The 16,659-nt window shown below is 40.5% G+C and overlaps 1 protein-coding gene across 12 annotated transcripts in view; it reads right to left on the bottom strand.

Annotated features, from left to right (window-relative positions):
* Positions 1 to 16,659, bottom strand: part of DCLK1 (doublecortin like kinase 1) — a 341,630-nt gene that overhangs the window by 73,486 nt on the left and 251,485 nt on the right. For 6 of the 12 annotated variants that reach the window (XM_072797415.1, XM_072797419.1, XM_072797418.1 and 3 more), the window contains exon 6: positions 6,909 to 7,003. In XM_072797415.1, the coding sequence (XP_072653516.1) occupies positions 6,909 to 7,003 (95 nt within the window). Of the gene's footprint in view, positions 1 to 2,923; positions 3,006 to 6,908; positions 7,004 to 7,914; positions 8,237 to 16,659 lie in introns of those variants that run through there. The other 6 variants (XR_012017059.1, XM_072797422.1, XM_072797423.1 and 3 more) reach the window with 4 other exon arrangements.

The raw sequence follows: 16,659 nt of genomic DNA, 5'->3' as shown, positions 1-16,659 counted from the left end.
CATACCATATATAAATGTTGCTTCAAATGGTTTTTGAAGATATTAATATTTAGATGAGTCAATGTAAGAGCACAGGGATGTGTACAGATGGGTGAGCCTGAAATGTCTTAAAAGCCTATGACAGTATATAAACATTGTGGATCTTTCCCCCTTAGGACAAAGAAGAAATCAACCACATGGCTTCAGAACCAGTCTTCTGAGTACACACTGAACTTCATACTTGATAGACTATTGTTTTACATTTCTAAAATGCTGAAAGCAGGGAAATCCTTATCCTATCTTTTTCTATGATGTCTAAGGGAAAAAAAGCGAGGGCAAATGAAGAAATGTCAAACTTTTAACTCGAGCACAATGTCTTTATAGCACACTTAAGGTTTACCATAAGGACGAAAATGGATGGCTTTTGCTGGAGCTCTCTCCTGCTCAGTAGAACAATTTTAAAGTTCAATGCCTAATTTTTAAAAAATAATTCTGTACATAAGTAAATTTTAAGTGCCTATAAATCATCAATTTGATTCTACCAATGAACTGAGAACTGCTGGTTTGTTGCTAAGAGTTTTTTTTTTTTAATTTTTGCTTTAGTATAATGGAATTACGCTCTGCATAGAAAGAGATCTCAAAGTCTATAAATGGTGTGTTGTTTCAATCTCTGAGGGGCTTTCGTTTCAAAAAGTAAATGATATATATTGCCTCTGAACAGTGCTTTAATAAAAGTCATATGTTCAAAAGATTAAATGCTGGGGAACAGCATTTCCTTTGGAACTGCCTGAATGGAAAGCTGGCCATGATATCTATCGGCAATTAGTACAAGTACAGTTTCTTTTTGCCATGTCTAAACAAAGCCATGAGCTTCATATCAATTGGCAATATCTGCCACTTATCCAGAACAATAGCATTTATTGGGCCTTTCTAAGCAATACTTGTCCCTAAGATTGACAGTGCAGAGAAGTTAAAATTTTTGGAATTTATTTTTGTTCTGGACCATCTGACCCCACCAGATTTAAGTTAACTGTTCCACTGCTTTCTTTGCATTTTTGACAGTTCAGTCAAATACATACTAATCTTTTATGGACTCAACTGTATTAAGTAATGCATTTTACAAAGACATAACTAGAACAGACACCAGCATAGGCAACTTCACAGATGTTTACTGTTTCAGCTAAAACAAAGCAGCCTTTTGATCTCAGCAGGAGTCTCTGTTCATTTCTATTGGAAACAGTTTTAAAACCTGAAGTCTGGAACAGGTATTATTATGAAATGTTCTTTCAAGATGGAATGATTCAGTTTGTGGTTCGAATAACCTGCCAGAGAAGTGTCTTTCTCTCCAACAGACAGGATAATGAGGCACTAATTATTATAAGGCTAAGTTTTCAGATGCTGTTAGATTGCCTGGACTCTTTTCTCTTTTTTTTTCTTCTTTTGGTTGAAATGTTTTATTCACTTGAAAAGTGAGATGGTAACATATGTAACTATAAACCAGATGGTAAAATTTGATAGTTGAGCAATTTATCAAGGAGATAAATTGATGCCATTTAAAACGGTATGTGACAACTGAATTTCTCTCCATCTTGAATCAAACATTTTGTTTTTAAATTCAGTTTTCAAGTAAAATTTGAAAAGAAGTCAATGAAAGGCCTCCAAATGGCATCATACAATTTTAATTTATCACCTACTGAGATATGTCAAGCCTGTAGAATATCAAAACCATGCTTCACAAGTCTTAAATTGTTAGTGTTTGAACTAGTAAAACTAAATGATCACTAGGGTATGGCTTACATACAATAGACCATACACGTAAAATTAATTTTTAACATTCAGATTTTAAAATAATTATTTTATGTTTAAGCAAAGCTGACTATGATTTTTAAAACAGAAGACCAGAAGAGCATAATTAGTAAGTTAATGTTAAACAGTGGGTTATAATCATAGATTTACTGGGTTTAACACAAAAGGAGTTTTGCATACGAAAATTTCTACAACATCAGGACTTTTCTGAATGGCAATTTGGATATTTGGGGTCTGATTTGCATAGCACCATTTAAGAGAATTTTTCTTTTAAATTGTTTCTTCTTAGAAGAAATCCAGACACATTTTTTTTAGGTCTGTGTGTTAAAAAAAAAAAAAAAAAGTTTTGTAGTTTCAGCCTTTTCACATTTGAAAAATTACATATATGGTTATAGGGAGGAATTATGTAATTTATCGCAATGCCACTGAACAAGTTCTTCATGTTGGTATATTGTGTAAGCTATCTTTATGTTGCTTCCAATGAAAGGTAAGTTTAAAAAAATTTACTTGACAACAAAAGCAAGTAAAGTTCCTAATGCCTAATTTTAGAGTCTTCATGAGCTGTGTCCTTGACACAAGTGTTTTTTCTCAGATATTTTAACCCATAAAATGGTAAGTAGCCATGTCTACTGGCCAGGAAGAAAAAAAAAAAAACTTGAATATTTTTATTATTTTGCAATAAAGTATCTTTAAAAAATCAGCAATCCAAACTTTAAAAAGAATATAACTTTAAGAAAAAAATGTCTGCTAGTACCATTTTAATTCCCTTGACCAAGAGTATAGGAAAACTGTATCTATATGTCTACTTATGATTAAATGAAAACCTCATCGGCAGAAATTATTGCCTTATATTGCTCAATCATTAGCTCGTTCTTACACTCAATATTGGGTCCATATATGAAATTCATCTAAAGCCAGGCCTTGCAAAAAAAACCTCAGCATGGAGCTCCCCAACCAAATCAATGTAGGAAATATATATATATATATCTTCAAGGATTAACGTGATGAATATAAAATTCCTGTGTATTTACTTTTATATAATTTGAGTTCATAATTTCAAGGTATGCAAAACTCTTTTGTGTATTTTGCTGTTAGACTTTTCTTAGGAAATGTGAAACACCTTCACCGAATCACAAACCATATACATTGCTCCATTGTCTCTTTTACACTGAGTCTCCTACTGAATCCAAATCATCCGAAGAGAGGGGGCGATACAGGTCCTGTAAGATGAAGGGCGGTATAGATTTGTTTACTTGGCTTTCTTGGGTGCCCTGTGGCTCTCTTAGGAGTGGAGCACTAATGAATGAGCATCCTTGGTTTCTAATGTCATCAGACCTTTTAGAGTCTTCAGTTTTGGGTAAGAGGAAAGATAATAACTGAGAGACCATTGAAACAGACAAAAATAGTGCTTATTTTGCCTAACTGGCTTGAACTGCTTCTGAGCTATCCCTTTCTGTGTCCTGTTGAGTTTTATAAATCCTGAGGTCTATGGATGCCAACTCCACTACTATGTATCTAGGCAATTCCTCCTTGAACATTTCCTTCCCATTCTGGGTAGACAAGGAATGTGCTTACCTCACAAAATAATCTGTCAGGAACCCCAGATGGCATTTAGCAAATTCTGGTCACAGAGCAGCAACCCAATGTTGTTGCACTGCGTATCGCATAAACCCAATAAAAACTGCCTTTTCAAAATTTTATATTTAGATAACAGAAAAAATGCACGCTTGACCTCCCCTTCCCTTCCCAATGGTCTTCCGGTTCTCCAACCACTCGCCAATCACCTCTTTACTTCCTCCCTCCAGCCTTTTCTGCTAGGAGATCTCTCAGTTGGTAGCCAGGCAACCGGCTCAGATCTGCAGACAGTCTAGAATTCTGGCTTCTTTTCTATTTTGTACCACCCACATCTCACATCATCTGACTGATCAGATAATCTACACAAGTCAGCCCTGTGGGAGTATAATGGGGAGCTTCATTCAACCTACACAGCACAGTACATTTCTTCCTGATGTATTAAGAAATAAGACCAAAACGAAGTTCATGGATAGAAAAGATCCTATAATATCTGCTTCTGTGATCAGTTAAATGCTTCTAGACAGCAATTTAAATAATAGTGTTTTGAAAAAATAGGGAGGTTGTTTGGTACATTGCCACCAATGCTTTTATGAAGAAAACTAACTGGCATGCAGACTCTTATTGCATATGACTATTCTAAAATACCAAGAGCTGTAACATAAAAATATGATTTCAAAGGAAGGAAAAAGCTGATTAAATCATCATAATTAACATAAATAGGAATATAGATTTTTCCTGACTGTGAAGAAAGTGGTCAAATGTATCAAGATTCCTTTAAAAATTAAAGAAATACATTCCTATTTTTTTAAACGAGGTAGGCAGTGTAAGTGTGTGTGTGTGTGTGTGTGTGTGTGTGTGTGTGTCTGAGTGTGTTGGGGGGCACAGCCAACTCATTTTCCTGGCCATGTTGCTAGGCAACACAGAAGGAAAAATAGAACTAGCTACTGTTTTCCAATTTGTAATAAAAAGAGTTAATTTATTCTTTGAAGTATCTTCTTTTAGCACTTACCATCTTTTACTTATTTCAGTATTTCCTGCATAGGAGTATAGCCAACCATTTGAGAAGAACATTAACCAAATTTGAAACAGGATCAGTTTTTAGGGATATGCTAGGCCCGTTTTAACTGGGAGGGGTTATTTGATGCAGTTGCCTCCACACCAAGATGAAAGCTTCTCTGGCTAAAGCATCTGGGAATGTCTCCATGCATTGACATGGTACATGGATGGAGGATGTTCATTTACGGCCTAAATTTAAAAGCCTGGAAACTGAACCATCTCTGAATTATCCAGTGCTCTGCTTACAACATGTGCTTAATAAATGTTTTCAGATGACCATAAGCCTCTGTCTCCCTGAAACAAATGGGATTATTTTCCCTCTCAAGTAGATGCTGGCACTGGTAGTTTAAATGATGCAGTGAAGAATCTACAAGAGAGCTACCCTTTATAATCATTTCCCAAGTGCTGGTAATGTTAATTATAGAAGCCATTGGCCACACAGCTGCTAGTCACTGGAGAGAAATTTTCTGCTTCATTGGGACAAAATTATAGTGATGCAGAGAATACAGAGGGCAGAAGAAGCAAAATCTACCCTCATTCCGCCAATGAAGGGACAGTTGGGCAAAGCACTTTATATTCTCACCCATGGAGGCCTCAATGATACGCAAACAGGGAGAGAAGCTCAAATCTATGGCAGGGATTCTCAGTCATCATAATTTAGTCTTAGCAACTAAGTATGAGCTAAAGCCTGAATCTGAGTTTAATTTGTTCAAAGGATGAAGGGGGATTACTATGCCAGGTGTATTCTCCAAAGTATACACTTCAAAATAGAGACTATTCTCTCAAAGAGAACTATCTGTGCTATATATGACTGCTCCTATAGAAGGGGGTAACTTTTCCAGAAATGAAACACCCTACTACACCTTCCCCAACTCAAGTATAGACACTTAGGGGATCATATGAATTTGGCCAATTCTTCTTTTAGAAGTTCACTACTGATTCCTGTACTTTAAAATGCAAAATTAGGGCAGCCGGGGTGGCTCAGCGGTTTAGCACCTCCTTCAGCCCAGGGCTTGATCCTGGAGTCCCCAGATTGAGTCCCACGTCAAGCTCCCTGCATGGAGCCTGCTTCTCCCTCTGTCTGTGTCTCTGCCTCTCTCTCTCTGTCTCTCATGAATAAATAAATAAAATCTTAAAAAATAAAATGCAAAAAATTAGACTTCTTGTTGTGGCCAACAAGAAACCCATAGTGAAAACACTCAGATGGAACAGAATTATTGGATTTCCTATCTGGAAGGAGCCTCTTTCTTGTTTTGCCTTGTTTTTCCAACTGAGACTCAGGATAGCAGACTGGAAGCCTTTTAGTGGAGGAGTTGGTGCCAAACCCAGGCCTCATCAAATAATCTAAACCAGCTACACCTGATGCCAGGAGGCTCCATGGAGAAAGACAGCATAAGCTGACACGTGGTGGGCCAGGTACCAAAGGGACCCGGGTCTGATGGAGTCCCCAGCCCCCTGCTTTTAGATGGGGGCATGCGGATACAACCTTGCAGGAAGCTTGAAGGGAAGAGCTTCCATCTTGGAAGCAGTTTAAAGTTATGGAACTCAGAAGTTTCATTTTAAAGCATAATAAACCAAACTAAGAATCTAGTCTTTGAGTTCAGAAGCCTCCAAGGAGCCCTGGCTTATTATTAAAATGTACAGTAAGCACCATCATAAAGCCTCCTAAGAGCACATATTCCTCTCCACCTCGCTCATGAAATCAGGACAGTAAAAGGCTCTCGCTTCCCTCCTCAGCACCTTCTTCTCTTCCCTTTCCCACCCCTTTTATTCCTGCTGTAGTATTACTAGAAAAGACAGACAGTACAGGTTTTGAGAGGATAAGAACAGTAGTTCTTCCCCCTTCCTGAGCATGGAGAAGCTAACGCTGTTTCCAGTAACTTTTTGACTTTGGTTTCTAAGCTCAGTATACTTCTCTAGTATTACACAAGAAGCTAAAAAAAAAAAAAAAAAAAAAAAAACCAACAACAAAAAACCCACAAAAATGCACATAGTGATGAAAGAGAAGGCACTTGATGTGGGTTTCATTCACAAAAACACATGTCACATGTATCCATCCTCGGTGCCACAGACCCTAAGCGGCTCTGGACCACCATTCTGTGCCATAAAGCAATCCCCCACCATAACCCCCATTTTCCTTTTCCTTCTTAAGGAAGGCTGATGGTCAGCAATGAGATCTAATAACCTCATTACAACTAAGGAAGCTTCCAAACCAGTGCCAATAAAGTCTTGGTCCATTCAGAACAAAAAGAGGTGGGGTATTTAAAAGTGAGGCAGCAACTGTTAATTCTTCTCAGAGTCAAGATTCGGACAAACTCAGAGAAAACAAGAGCCCTGAGTTCTAGCTAAGAGAGGCCACAGCCATAGCCCACCTGCCCTCACCTGGTTATTACTTAGAGACAAGCAGTGCTCTTGGGAGCTGGCACCTGGGTCACTCTGCACCGGGAGCTCAGGCAGGTCTTAAACAAGGAGCTTGCTTTTAAGATCCTTACCCTCTGCTTCCGCAGGCTTCCCGGGCTGGTGGGTGATGGGCTTGGCGACTTGCCCGAGCGCGGAGTAGACAGCTGACTACCAGGGGTTCCATTAACTGGAAGCAAAGAATCAGAGAGAAAAAGAAAATGGCTTGTTAAAAATTTTTCATGACAAATCATCTTCGCAAAGAAACAAGCAGTTATAGAGCGATTTTTGCTAAAATTCCAGGACCCTTTCTATGTAGTCCTAAAAAACAGCTTCAGCGGATAATCTTCGCACAAATTCACTGTCTTGCTAATCCTGTGTTAAATATAGCCATCAGGCTACATGAACATTCTGAAAAATGTACTTTTGATAACTTTCCTGATGAATGTATTAACAGTGCCTTTAACTGTGCCCATAGTTTTAGCCATGTGGTGAAGGTCCCGAGACATTTTCAATGGGATTCATCCTTCGTTCTGTAGTTTAGCTTCCCAGAACCACCCAGTAGGAGTATATATTTCCACGGCTCCCAAGTGATTTTCTCAGTGTCTTGTTAAAAGAGACCCCTATCTTTTTACAGTTAACAACTCCCTTCTAGAAGCTCCTGCATCCACTTGTCCCCTACATATCCCTCTGGCCTAACTCTGAAGGACCTGCCTTCAGCAGGACAAACTAATTGGCACACACTCAGGAACTCCTTACAGTCTGTCTTCATTGCTACTTGAAAATAAAAGCTGCTTTCTGATAGGTTTAAAATCACTGGAATTCTCCCGGACTCTGAAGACTTTCAGATGACATTATCACTAAATGCAGTCAAAGCCACAGAACTCAAGTAAGCAATTCCTTTCTCTGAGTAACATCACCTCCAGAACTGACAAAACACTCTGGACACAGGACTTCTTCATAAGAAGATATATAAGGTTGCCACTCTATTACCCACACACATGACAACATCTTCTCATGTTTTACAACCACAGTCCACGAAGGAGAATTAGCAACAATAAACATTTTCCATGAAGGAGAGCAAGAATACATTTAACTTACCTTCTATGAGTTCTAACATGGACACAGTCTGAGTGTTTAACCTGGCAATAGCAAGAGACGAAATCCCTTCTCAGCACTAAGCCCAGCACCCGCGGAATTGGGAAGCGGTTGGATTAGTTAAGGATGGCTAAGGCTGCTCCCCGAGCAGGCTGAATGAGATTCAGGATTCATCAGCAGATGCCTTTTCTGCGTAAGGCTGACGTCTTCCAAGCAGCAGTGGGAGGTGCGGGTTCTGTCTTAGGCTACATCAAAGGTGTCAATTAAGCCTCATGCCAAAGCAGAGCCACCGCAACCCCCACCCCCGACACCAGTAAGTCCCGGAAGCCAGAGCCCTCTCCGGCTTTGTTCTGAATCATAATGAAGTGCCTGGGGGGCAAGAGGCCCAGTGACTCACCCGAAAATCAAAATGACAATAACTTCTAAAACCTGGTGACTACCTGGTAATAAGGACGCCCTCACAAAATTCAGTGGCCTGGGACAGTGTTTATTGGTTTTTCACCAACAACGTCTGCACAGAAACTTAGTGCCCACGAGAGTGGGAAGCTCCCTGTTTTGTCATCTTCTCTAAAGACCTTTAAAAAAAAATGTCACAGAACCCAGGCTGCACTACTGTGTAGTTCTGGCCTTTGAAATGTATTCCGTGACGCCTTCTAAACAACAACAAATAACAATTTTGGGGGTGGGGGGGGGCAGATTGAAGTAGGAAGTGCTGAGAATGTTTTAATTTGCTTGCATTCAAGTCTACAGTCCTGTCTTTGTTGAAAGCGAGATGCTCAGGCCTCCTCTTTCTTGCCGGACTGCCAGCCCTTGGCCTCTGTGCGAAGGGCTCAGACACAGGCGAGAGAGAACCAAGGAACTGCAGGCAGAGGCAGAACCTACAACTACCAAGCCAAGAGATCCCTCTGAGTTGACAGAAAGACAGGTTCTATGACAGTAATATTTTCTTGGTCCACTTCTCCACTTTGCATCTCTATATCACACCTAAATGCTACCCAGACTGGGGGGAGAAAGTAAACGGGGAAGCAAGCTGAGTATTGACATTTTTGACTTTTGATCCACAAATTTTATAAAGCTAACGGAAAACAAAGAAAAAGAGAAAGTGGACTCCAGTATGACAGCCTTAGCCTTTTTAAAAAGCAAAACTGCAACATGTTTGCATTTAGTAAGTGCCCATTCTATGTGCATCCCAGTTTATCAAAGAATTATTTTCTATGGATCAGTTAATGCACTTAAGCCTTTTACATGTGCACTAATGAGCTTATGTGTATACATATACACATATATAGTTTACATATATATATATACACATATATGTATATATATAAGCTCATTTAATACTCACAGTAACTATGAGGCAGGCAATATTAATTTACCGAAGAGGAAACTGAAGCATTAAATGATAAGCAGCTTGACCAGCAAATATGGAGACAAGAGCCCCAAATCTAACCAAGAGAATCTAGAATCTGTACTTTTCACCACCACATTGCCTAAGGCTCCAGCCTGCTAGCCTGCAGGGAAATCAGATAACTGAACTATTAATCACAATAAAGTATTTTGAGGAGGGATGTTTTGGCTGTTGCCTCTGAAATCCTAATAAACTATGGGATCAAAGTCACCCTACACCCTACAGAAAGGGTAAGGAAATCCAACCTAAGTGTTAATAGGATTTTGCAGGTGATAGAGGATAGGGCTCAATGAAGGAAAAGTGTTGGCGGGATAGGGGGAGGTGCACCTGTTTTGTGGCTTGGCCTGGGGAGGGAGGGAGCAGTGTGGTGCATTGAAAAGACCTAAAGAAGTTGGCCTGGCAGGTAAATGGAGCTGGAGGGAAAAAGTCTTACAAATGAAGATGGAGGAGTTGGTAGGGGTCCCATAATACAGGGATTTAACATTCATGTTATGGAATTTGATTTTTATCCAAAGGGCAATGACAAGCTCTTGAATGATTTTAAGCCAGAGCCAGGAGATCAGATTTGTATTTTTAAAAGCTCTCAAGAGCTTCTGCCCGTCAAGAATGGATTAAGGGAGAACAATAATAATGGGCTCGGAGATATACCTAAGGAGGATGTCTAGGCAGGAGGGAGTATGGCACATTTACAAGTCCTGTGGTCAGAGAAATGGTGTAGCTGGGTCAATGAGGGTGCGGAAGGGGGAGAGGTAAATGGAAACATTCAGGCAAGATTTTAGAGGTACAAAACTATAGGATATGATAACTGAGTGGTTGAAGAGGATTGAGGCAAGAAGAGAGGGAGGGAGTAGGTTTGGAAGGACATAAAGAATTTGGACATGTCAGACTGAAACAACTTATTTAACATCAATTCTGCAGTATAGGTAGATATAATTTTTCCTATTTAAGATGAAATAACTTGCCCAAAGATGAACAGTTGGAAAGATTTCATATATGTCTTCTCAAAGAACTGTACTTCTTTCCTGTGAGAGGCCTGTCCTGATGCCTCAGGACCCGTCTAGAACTTTTGTCTCCTGTCTTCAGACCTCTGGATTTCCTTCTTTATCACTGGGGCACCTCCTTCATTTAAAGCCAGTGGACTTGGGGCACCTGGGTGGCTCGGTGGTTGAGCATCTGCCTTTGGCTTGGTTGTGATCCCAGGGCCCTGGGATTTGTCTCTGCTTATGTCTCTGCCTCTCTCTGTGTGTCTCTCATGAATAAATAAATAAATTCTTTAAAAAAAAAAAAAGCCACTGGACTCAGGACTTCCATTTGTGTTGCCACCTCTCCTGAGAGATGTAGCTCAAGTGCCAAACAAGCCATTTACAATCAAACATTTTTGGAACACAACCTGCTTGAAAGTTGGGAACAGTCTGAATTCTTAGGGTCAGAGTTCTATTCAGATTCTTCCTCTTGGCCACCTAAAAGAAGCATTAGCAACTTCTTAAAATGGTTCTTGACATCCAGACAATACCACATAGTTTATTGTTGAATCACTGCTGGAATACATAATTTTATTTCAGAAGTAAGTCTGACACATGTATTGAGTTCAGTTGTTTTTTATCCTGTAATACCAGAAGTCTCTGAATGCCAATAAAATGGGCTTTGTCACCTATTTAGTAGATCTTATTAAAATTCAAATGACAAATGGCATCATTTTACAGAGTAAAGTATTATTTTATTAAAGGATTCTCTATAGGGCAGCCCGGGTGGCTCAGCGGTTTAGCCCCCCCTCAGCCCAGGATGTGATCCTGGAGACCTGGGATAGAGTCCCAGGTCAGGCTCCTGCATGGAGCCTGCTTCTCCCTCTGCTGTGTCTCTGCCTCTCTCTCTCTGTGTTTCTCATGAATAAATAAATAAAATCTTTCTAAAAAAATAAAGGATTCTATATTTCGAATGGGAAAAATTAAACTCAATATGGTTGTTTTTAGGGTACCTGGGTCATGATCCTGAGGTCCTGGGATCGAGTCCTGTATCTGGCTCCCTGTTCAGCAGAGAGTCTGCATCTCCTTCTCCCTCTGCTGCTCCCCCTGCTTGTGCTCTCTCTCTCAAATAATAAGTAAATATTTTTTTTAAAAAAAGAGTGGTATATGGGGCATCTGGGTGGCTCAGGTGGTTAAGCAGAGGTCTGCCTTGGGCTCAGGTCATGATCCCAGGGCCCCATATCAGGGTGTCCCTGCTTAGACGGGAGTCAGCTTCTCCCTCTGCCCTTCTACCCCACTCCTGATCTCTCTCTCTCATGCTCACTCTCTCTCTGTGTCTCAAATGAATAAATAAAATCTTAAAAAAAAAAAAAAAGATTGCTTTTAAGTGGCCAAGCAGGTCTAACGATTAATTATTTCAATGTGAAGATGGCTACATTTGAATTACTGAAGTACTCATCAGATCCACTGCCTTGAACCCATTAAGGTTTCCTTTACTCAGATCTATCTGGGTTCATTTTCCTTTAATCCTGTATCCCTTGGTCTTCTTGTTACCTCCTGAATGACAAATGCTAAACTTTAGGCTGGATTGTTCACAGATCCTATGAGGATCAATCACACAACCAGCCACCCAAGAGCTGTGTATGACATCTGTGGAGCTGACTTTACCCACCTTACTTTGTGCCCTGCCTCCATCCAGCCGAGTCATCATCTAAGCCCATCAGGGACACAACAGCATGAGCTGGTCACAGGATATTACTCCTCACGCAGGATCCAGCCTCACCTTTCTCTTTATCATTTCAGATAAATGATCCTGCCCCATTTTACTCACTGAAGCCATAATTCAGGTCTCTGTAATCAGCACACACAGTGTACACCACATACTTACTACATGTCTGACTCTATTGGTCCCTATGTCTCAAAACTTATAATTGAATATGGAAGTGACTAAAAAACTCTAGAATTCAGAAATACTTCACTTATTTTTACTCATTCCTTGCTCCTTTTATTTTTTTTTTCCTTGCTTCTTTTAAATGACTAGACTCACGTGTATATTAACTCAGTAATGCCTTAAAGGGTTTCTTCTCCTTATAGTCTCATTTTTAAAAGTCTCGGACCACATGTGGAAGCTAAATGTTTAAATGTCTCAAACTGGTCTCAAAATCAGAGCAATCTCCAAGCAAGATTAACTAATTACAAGGGAACTTTTTAGACATGAAAATCTACCTTGTCTTTTCCTGATTTCCTTTCTGCACTTAAGGTGGCTCATGTATCTCTAACACTGCTCTTGCAGGGTTAAGAGGAGAGAACATGTTTGCAAACATATGGGGTCCGGCTGTGTATTTAGAGAGTAGGGATTCAGGAGTGTTGTTGAAGAGATCTAACTGCTTGCCTTAGACTTTCATCCCCTGATAATGGGAGGAGGCTGTAGATACTCTAAAATCTCTTTTCTTAGCCTTTGTCCATTGTTTGCTACATTATTTGGAAGAAGAAGAAGAGGAAGAGGAAGAGGAAGAGGAAGAAGAAGAAGAAGAAGAAGAAGAAGAAGAAGAAGAAGAAGAAAAAGAAGGAGGAGGAGGGGGAAGGAGAAGGGAGAAGGAAGAGGGAGGAGGAGGAGGGAGTAGAAGGAGGAGGGAAGAAGAGGAGAAGGGAGGAGGAGGAGGGAGGAGGAGAAACAAAAAGCAGAGGGAGTCAAATGAGGCCAAGAGAAAACAGACACCTATCTAATGGGGTGGGGGATGGGAAGACTTAGGGAAAGATGCTTTTTCCTAATTCTGTCTTCACAGATGCTCAACTCATAGGTGAAATGGATCATATTTTTTTAAGAGAGAGAGAGAGAGAAAGCGAGCAAGCCTGGAGGGGAGGGTGCAGAGCTCAACTCAAGGCTTGATCATGACCTGAGCGGGAAACCAAGAGTCAGTTGCTTAACCGCCTGCACTACCCAGGCACCCCTACATTTCCTTCTTAAACTAAAATAATGGATTCAATTCAAAGGGACTGTCTGCTGAGAATAATGAAACTGTGGGGATGTAGGAAGTGACCTGTGAATTAAATTTTTTTAATAAATATGTACAAAAAGACCCTTGAACACCAGGAAATCTAGGCAACTTGAACAGATCCTAGTATTTCTCAATTCACTCATCTGGCCAATTTACCCAGTAGTTATCATGAACTTTTAAGCACTAAGCACTATAGAATGTGTAAAAAAAAAACAAAAACAAAAGCAAAAACAAAAAACTCCTGCTTTCAGAAACCTTAAAACCTAGGAGGGTGAAATCATGTGTCTCCTATAGGCCAGGAGCCAAATCAATTGTCACTGGATCGCAGAGGTGCAGAAGACCCTAGATAGTGAGGTGATCAGAAGATCCTACCTACATTGTGAGGTTGCACAGAGTCATCTGGGCCAACGGCGTGTGTGTGCCCTTTTGACAGCTGAAGGGGCAAAAGAAGGCTCTTAAGACTCAGAAAGGTATCAAGTGGAAAAGCCCAAGGGGTATCTGCTAGTAATTTAAATTGGTTCACAGGATGAAGCATGAGTCCAAAGGAAAAGTGGGAGATAGGGCTGGAAAGGAAGACCGTGGCCAAATCAAGATTGTTCTTCATCTGAGAAGAAGGAGTTTGGACTCTTTTTTGGCAGGCAGAAGTAAGGACAAGTCTGACATCAGAGTGCAGGGCAGATGTAAGGGACAGAGGAAAAAGGCAGGGAAGAGGCCACCTAGCAAGCAGTTTCTGTAGCCTGTGAGAAACTGGAGTTCTAGAGCAGCACTGGGAAGGGGAGCCAGGAAGACAGGTGATAAACTGAATGGGGGGTGGGGGGAACGAGTCAAAGATGATTTCAGGGTAAAAGGGGAAAAAAATCTAATTCAACAATGAAATAGGATCACCTGGAGACCTTTGATTTAAAATTATGAAAATGTGGGCTGCCTGGGTGGCTCAGTAAGTTGAGCATCTATCTGGCTCTTGATTTCAATTCAGGTCATGATCTCAGAGTCCTAGGATTGATCGCCACAAGAGCTCTGTACTCAGCAGGGAGGCTGCTTCTCTCTCCTTCTCCTTCTACCCTGTCTCCTGCTCACATGCTCTCTCGCTCTCTCAAATAAACAAAAGAATCTTTAAAATAATATAAATTAAAATTATGAAAATGTGTCAGCTGGGATCTCAGAGCCCTTCTCTGAGGGAACTGGACATGTAAAGCCCAGTGTGGATGAGGGTCCTGAGACAAAAGGGCTCTGAAGATCCTCTGGTCCCCATGGGGTGCTTTGCCCCCACCCCACAGGGTATTGCAGGAGAACCCTTAATTGTAGATGGTCACCATGCTGCCATGCCCATCCTTATTCTACAAACCTTTCATTGGGGTGGAGGGAAAGACATCCTATATTTCTATTATTTAAATCACTACTATATGCAGGGTCTCCCAGATATGCATCATTGGCTCAAATCTGACTTAAACACAGTTACTAATTCCTAATTGCCTACTGATGTTTTTCTAAAGCAACTCACACTCCACATACCTGAAATGTATTCACCTACCATTCCTCTTCAACCTTCAAACATGCTCCTGGTCTCTGATTCCTCTCTCCTCTTCTGGGCTCATATCCAGTTAAATTCCTGGTTCATTTCCTTTTCAAAGTCTACCCTATTCCTAACATTATTGTTTAAATTCTATCCGACAATTTCTTTCCAGCATGACTGCAATAGCCTCATAGAGTTCCATGGCTCTTGGCCCCTCATGTGTAGTCACCCTCTCTACTACTGCACCATTGTCTCTAAAATTCAAATAAAAATCAAATCATGGTCTTAGCTTAAATTCTTATTCACCCCCTAATACCTATAACAAAAACACACCTTCATAAGCCTTTGCAATGATCAACATCAACGTGGCTACCACCATCCTCTCGAACCCTTTCCTCCAATCTATCATGTGCTTTTATCAGACTAGCAACCTTAAATATGCCATATACTTTGGGCAACCCAGGTGGCTCAGCGGTTTATCACCGCCTTCAGCCCAGGGCGTGATCCTGGAGACCCGGGATCAGGGCACGTCAGGCTCCCTGCATGGAGCCTGCTTCTCCCTCTGCCTGTGTCTCTGCCTCTCGCTCTCTCCTCTCTGTGTATTCTCATGAATAAATAAATAAAATCTTTAAAAAATATATGCCATATACTTCATATTGTGCCTTACTTCATATTGTTTCTTCAAGTGGTGATGCCCTCCTGGTCCTTCTTATCCTGGCAGGATCCTTCAATTTGTAAGTTCTTTTCTCTTGGAAATTTTCTCTGACTCCATGAATGAGATCTAATCCTTTCCTCCTCTGGGCTGTCATGGCACTTTCTACAGTATTACAGTAAGTGATATATATATATATATCAACTTGAAGGCAAGAATATAAGCAACATGAAGACAAGAACGGTGCTTTAATCATCTTCATATCCTTGGGACCTAAGATATGACTGGAACACGGCAGATGTTCAGGGAATATTTATTTAGTTAACATGGGGCATTTACAGTGAGGAGTTCATAAAGGCAGTTGATGTAGGGTTGCTGCCTGCCCCCTACAGAGAATGGGTCAAGATCATGGTTCAAAGCTCTGAAAAGTACCTTTGGAGATACTCATCTGCTGAGGGTAAGGAAGCACTACCAGGAATTGATCGGTACAGGGAAAGAGAATGGAAAGAGGACTGAACTTCACATGCAGCAGAAAATTCCAAAAACACAAGAGATGAATCATCAGCCCCCTTGATCTTCCTGGTGCACTTTGTTTTCAAGAATTCCCTTGGAACCCCAAAGCAGCCAAGATCCTCCAAAGAATGTATAAGGCTGAAATCTATATTATAGGAAAAGACTGAGCTAAAAAAAATAAAAAAAAAAAAGCTAACAATTTGCCTTTGAAGGTGTCTGATGTAAATCTAAAAAGTTGACATATTGGACTAGAAAGCTGATTAAAATTCTCTTTGCTTCCCCAGCTTTAATTCCTGTCTTATCTGCATATGTTGCATAAAATATGTTTATATAACCATAAAAAGGGAAAATTTGAATAGCATAAATAAGAAAACTGCAGGATTTCCAGAGTCACATACGAGTGTGAAGCAGGGGAGGACAGAATGGTGCTTTAGCCATGGTAAGAGGTCATTAACTAAGTCACCCAGCTTTATCCTCTGTCAAATCTTTACCCTTGCACCTCCAGCACTCAGCATTGCTGGTCAATGATGGAATCTCTATGCATATTAGATGAATGAATGGTTGTTGTCAGGAGGGTTCCTACCTTAGACCACAAATTTATAAAGTCAAGAAAGTCCATTAGCTCATGCTTGAAGTGATGGCACCTGCTGGGGCTCCATTATGTTTCCCATAGCTTCTAAAGAGACAGTCTAAGTAGGTGT

This window comes from Canis lupus, chromosome 24, assembly GCF_048164855.1.
Source record: "Canis lupus baileyi chromosome 24, mCanLup2.hap1, whole genome shotgun sequence".
Classification (NCBI taxonomy): Eukaryota; Metazoa; Chordata; class Mammalia; order Carnivora; family Canidae; genus Canis; species Canis lupus.
The sequence above is the reverse complement of the archived record's forward strand: the minus strand, read 5'-3'. Positions and strand labels throughout refer to the sequence as shown.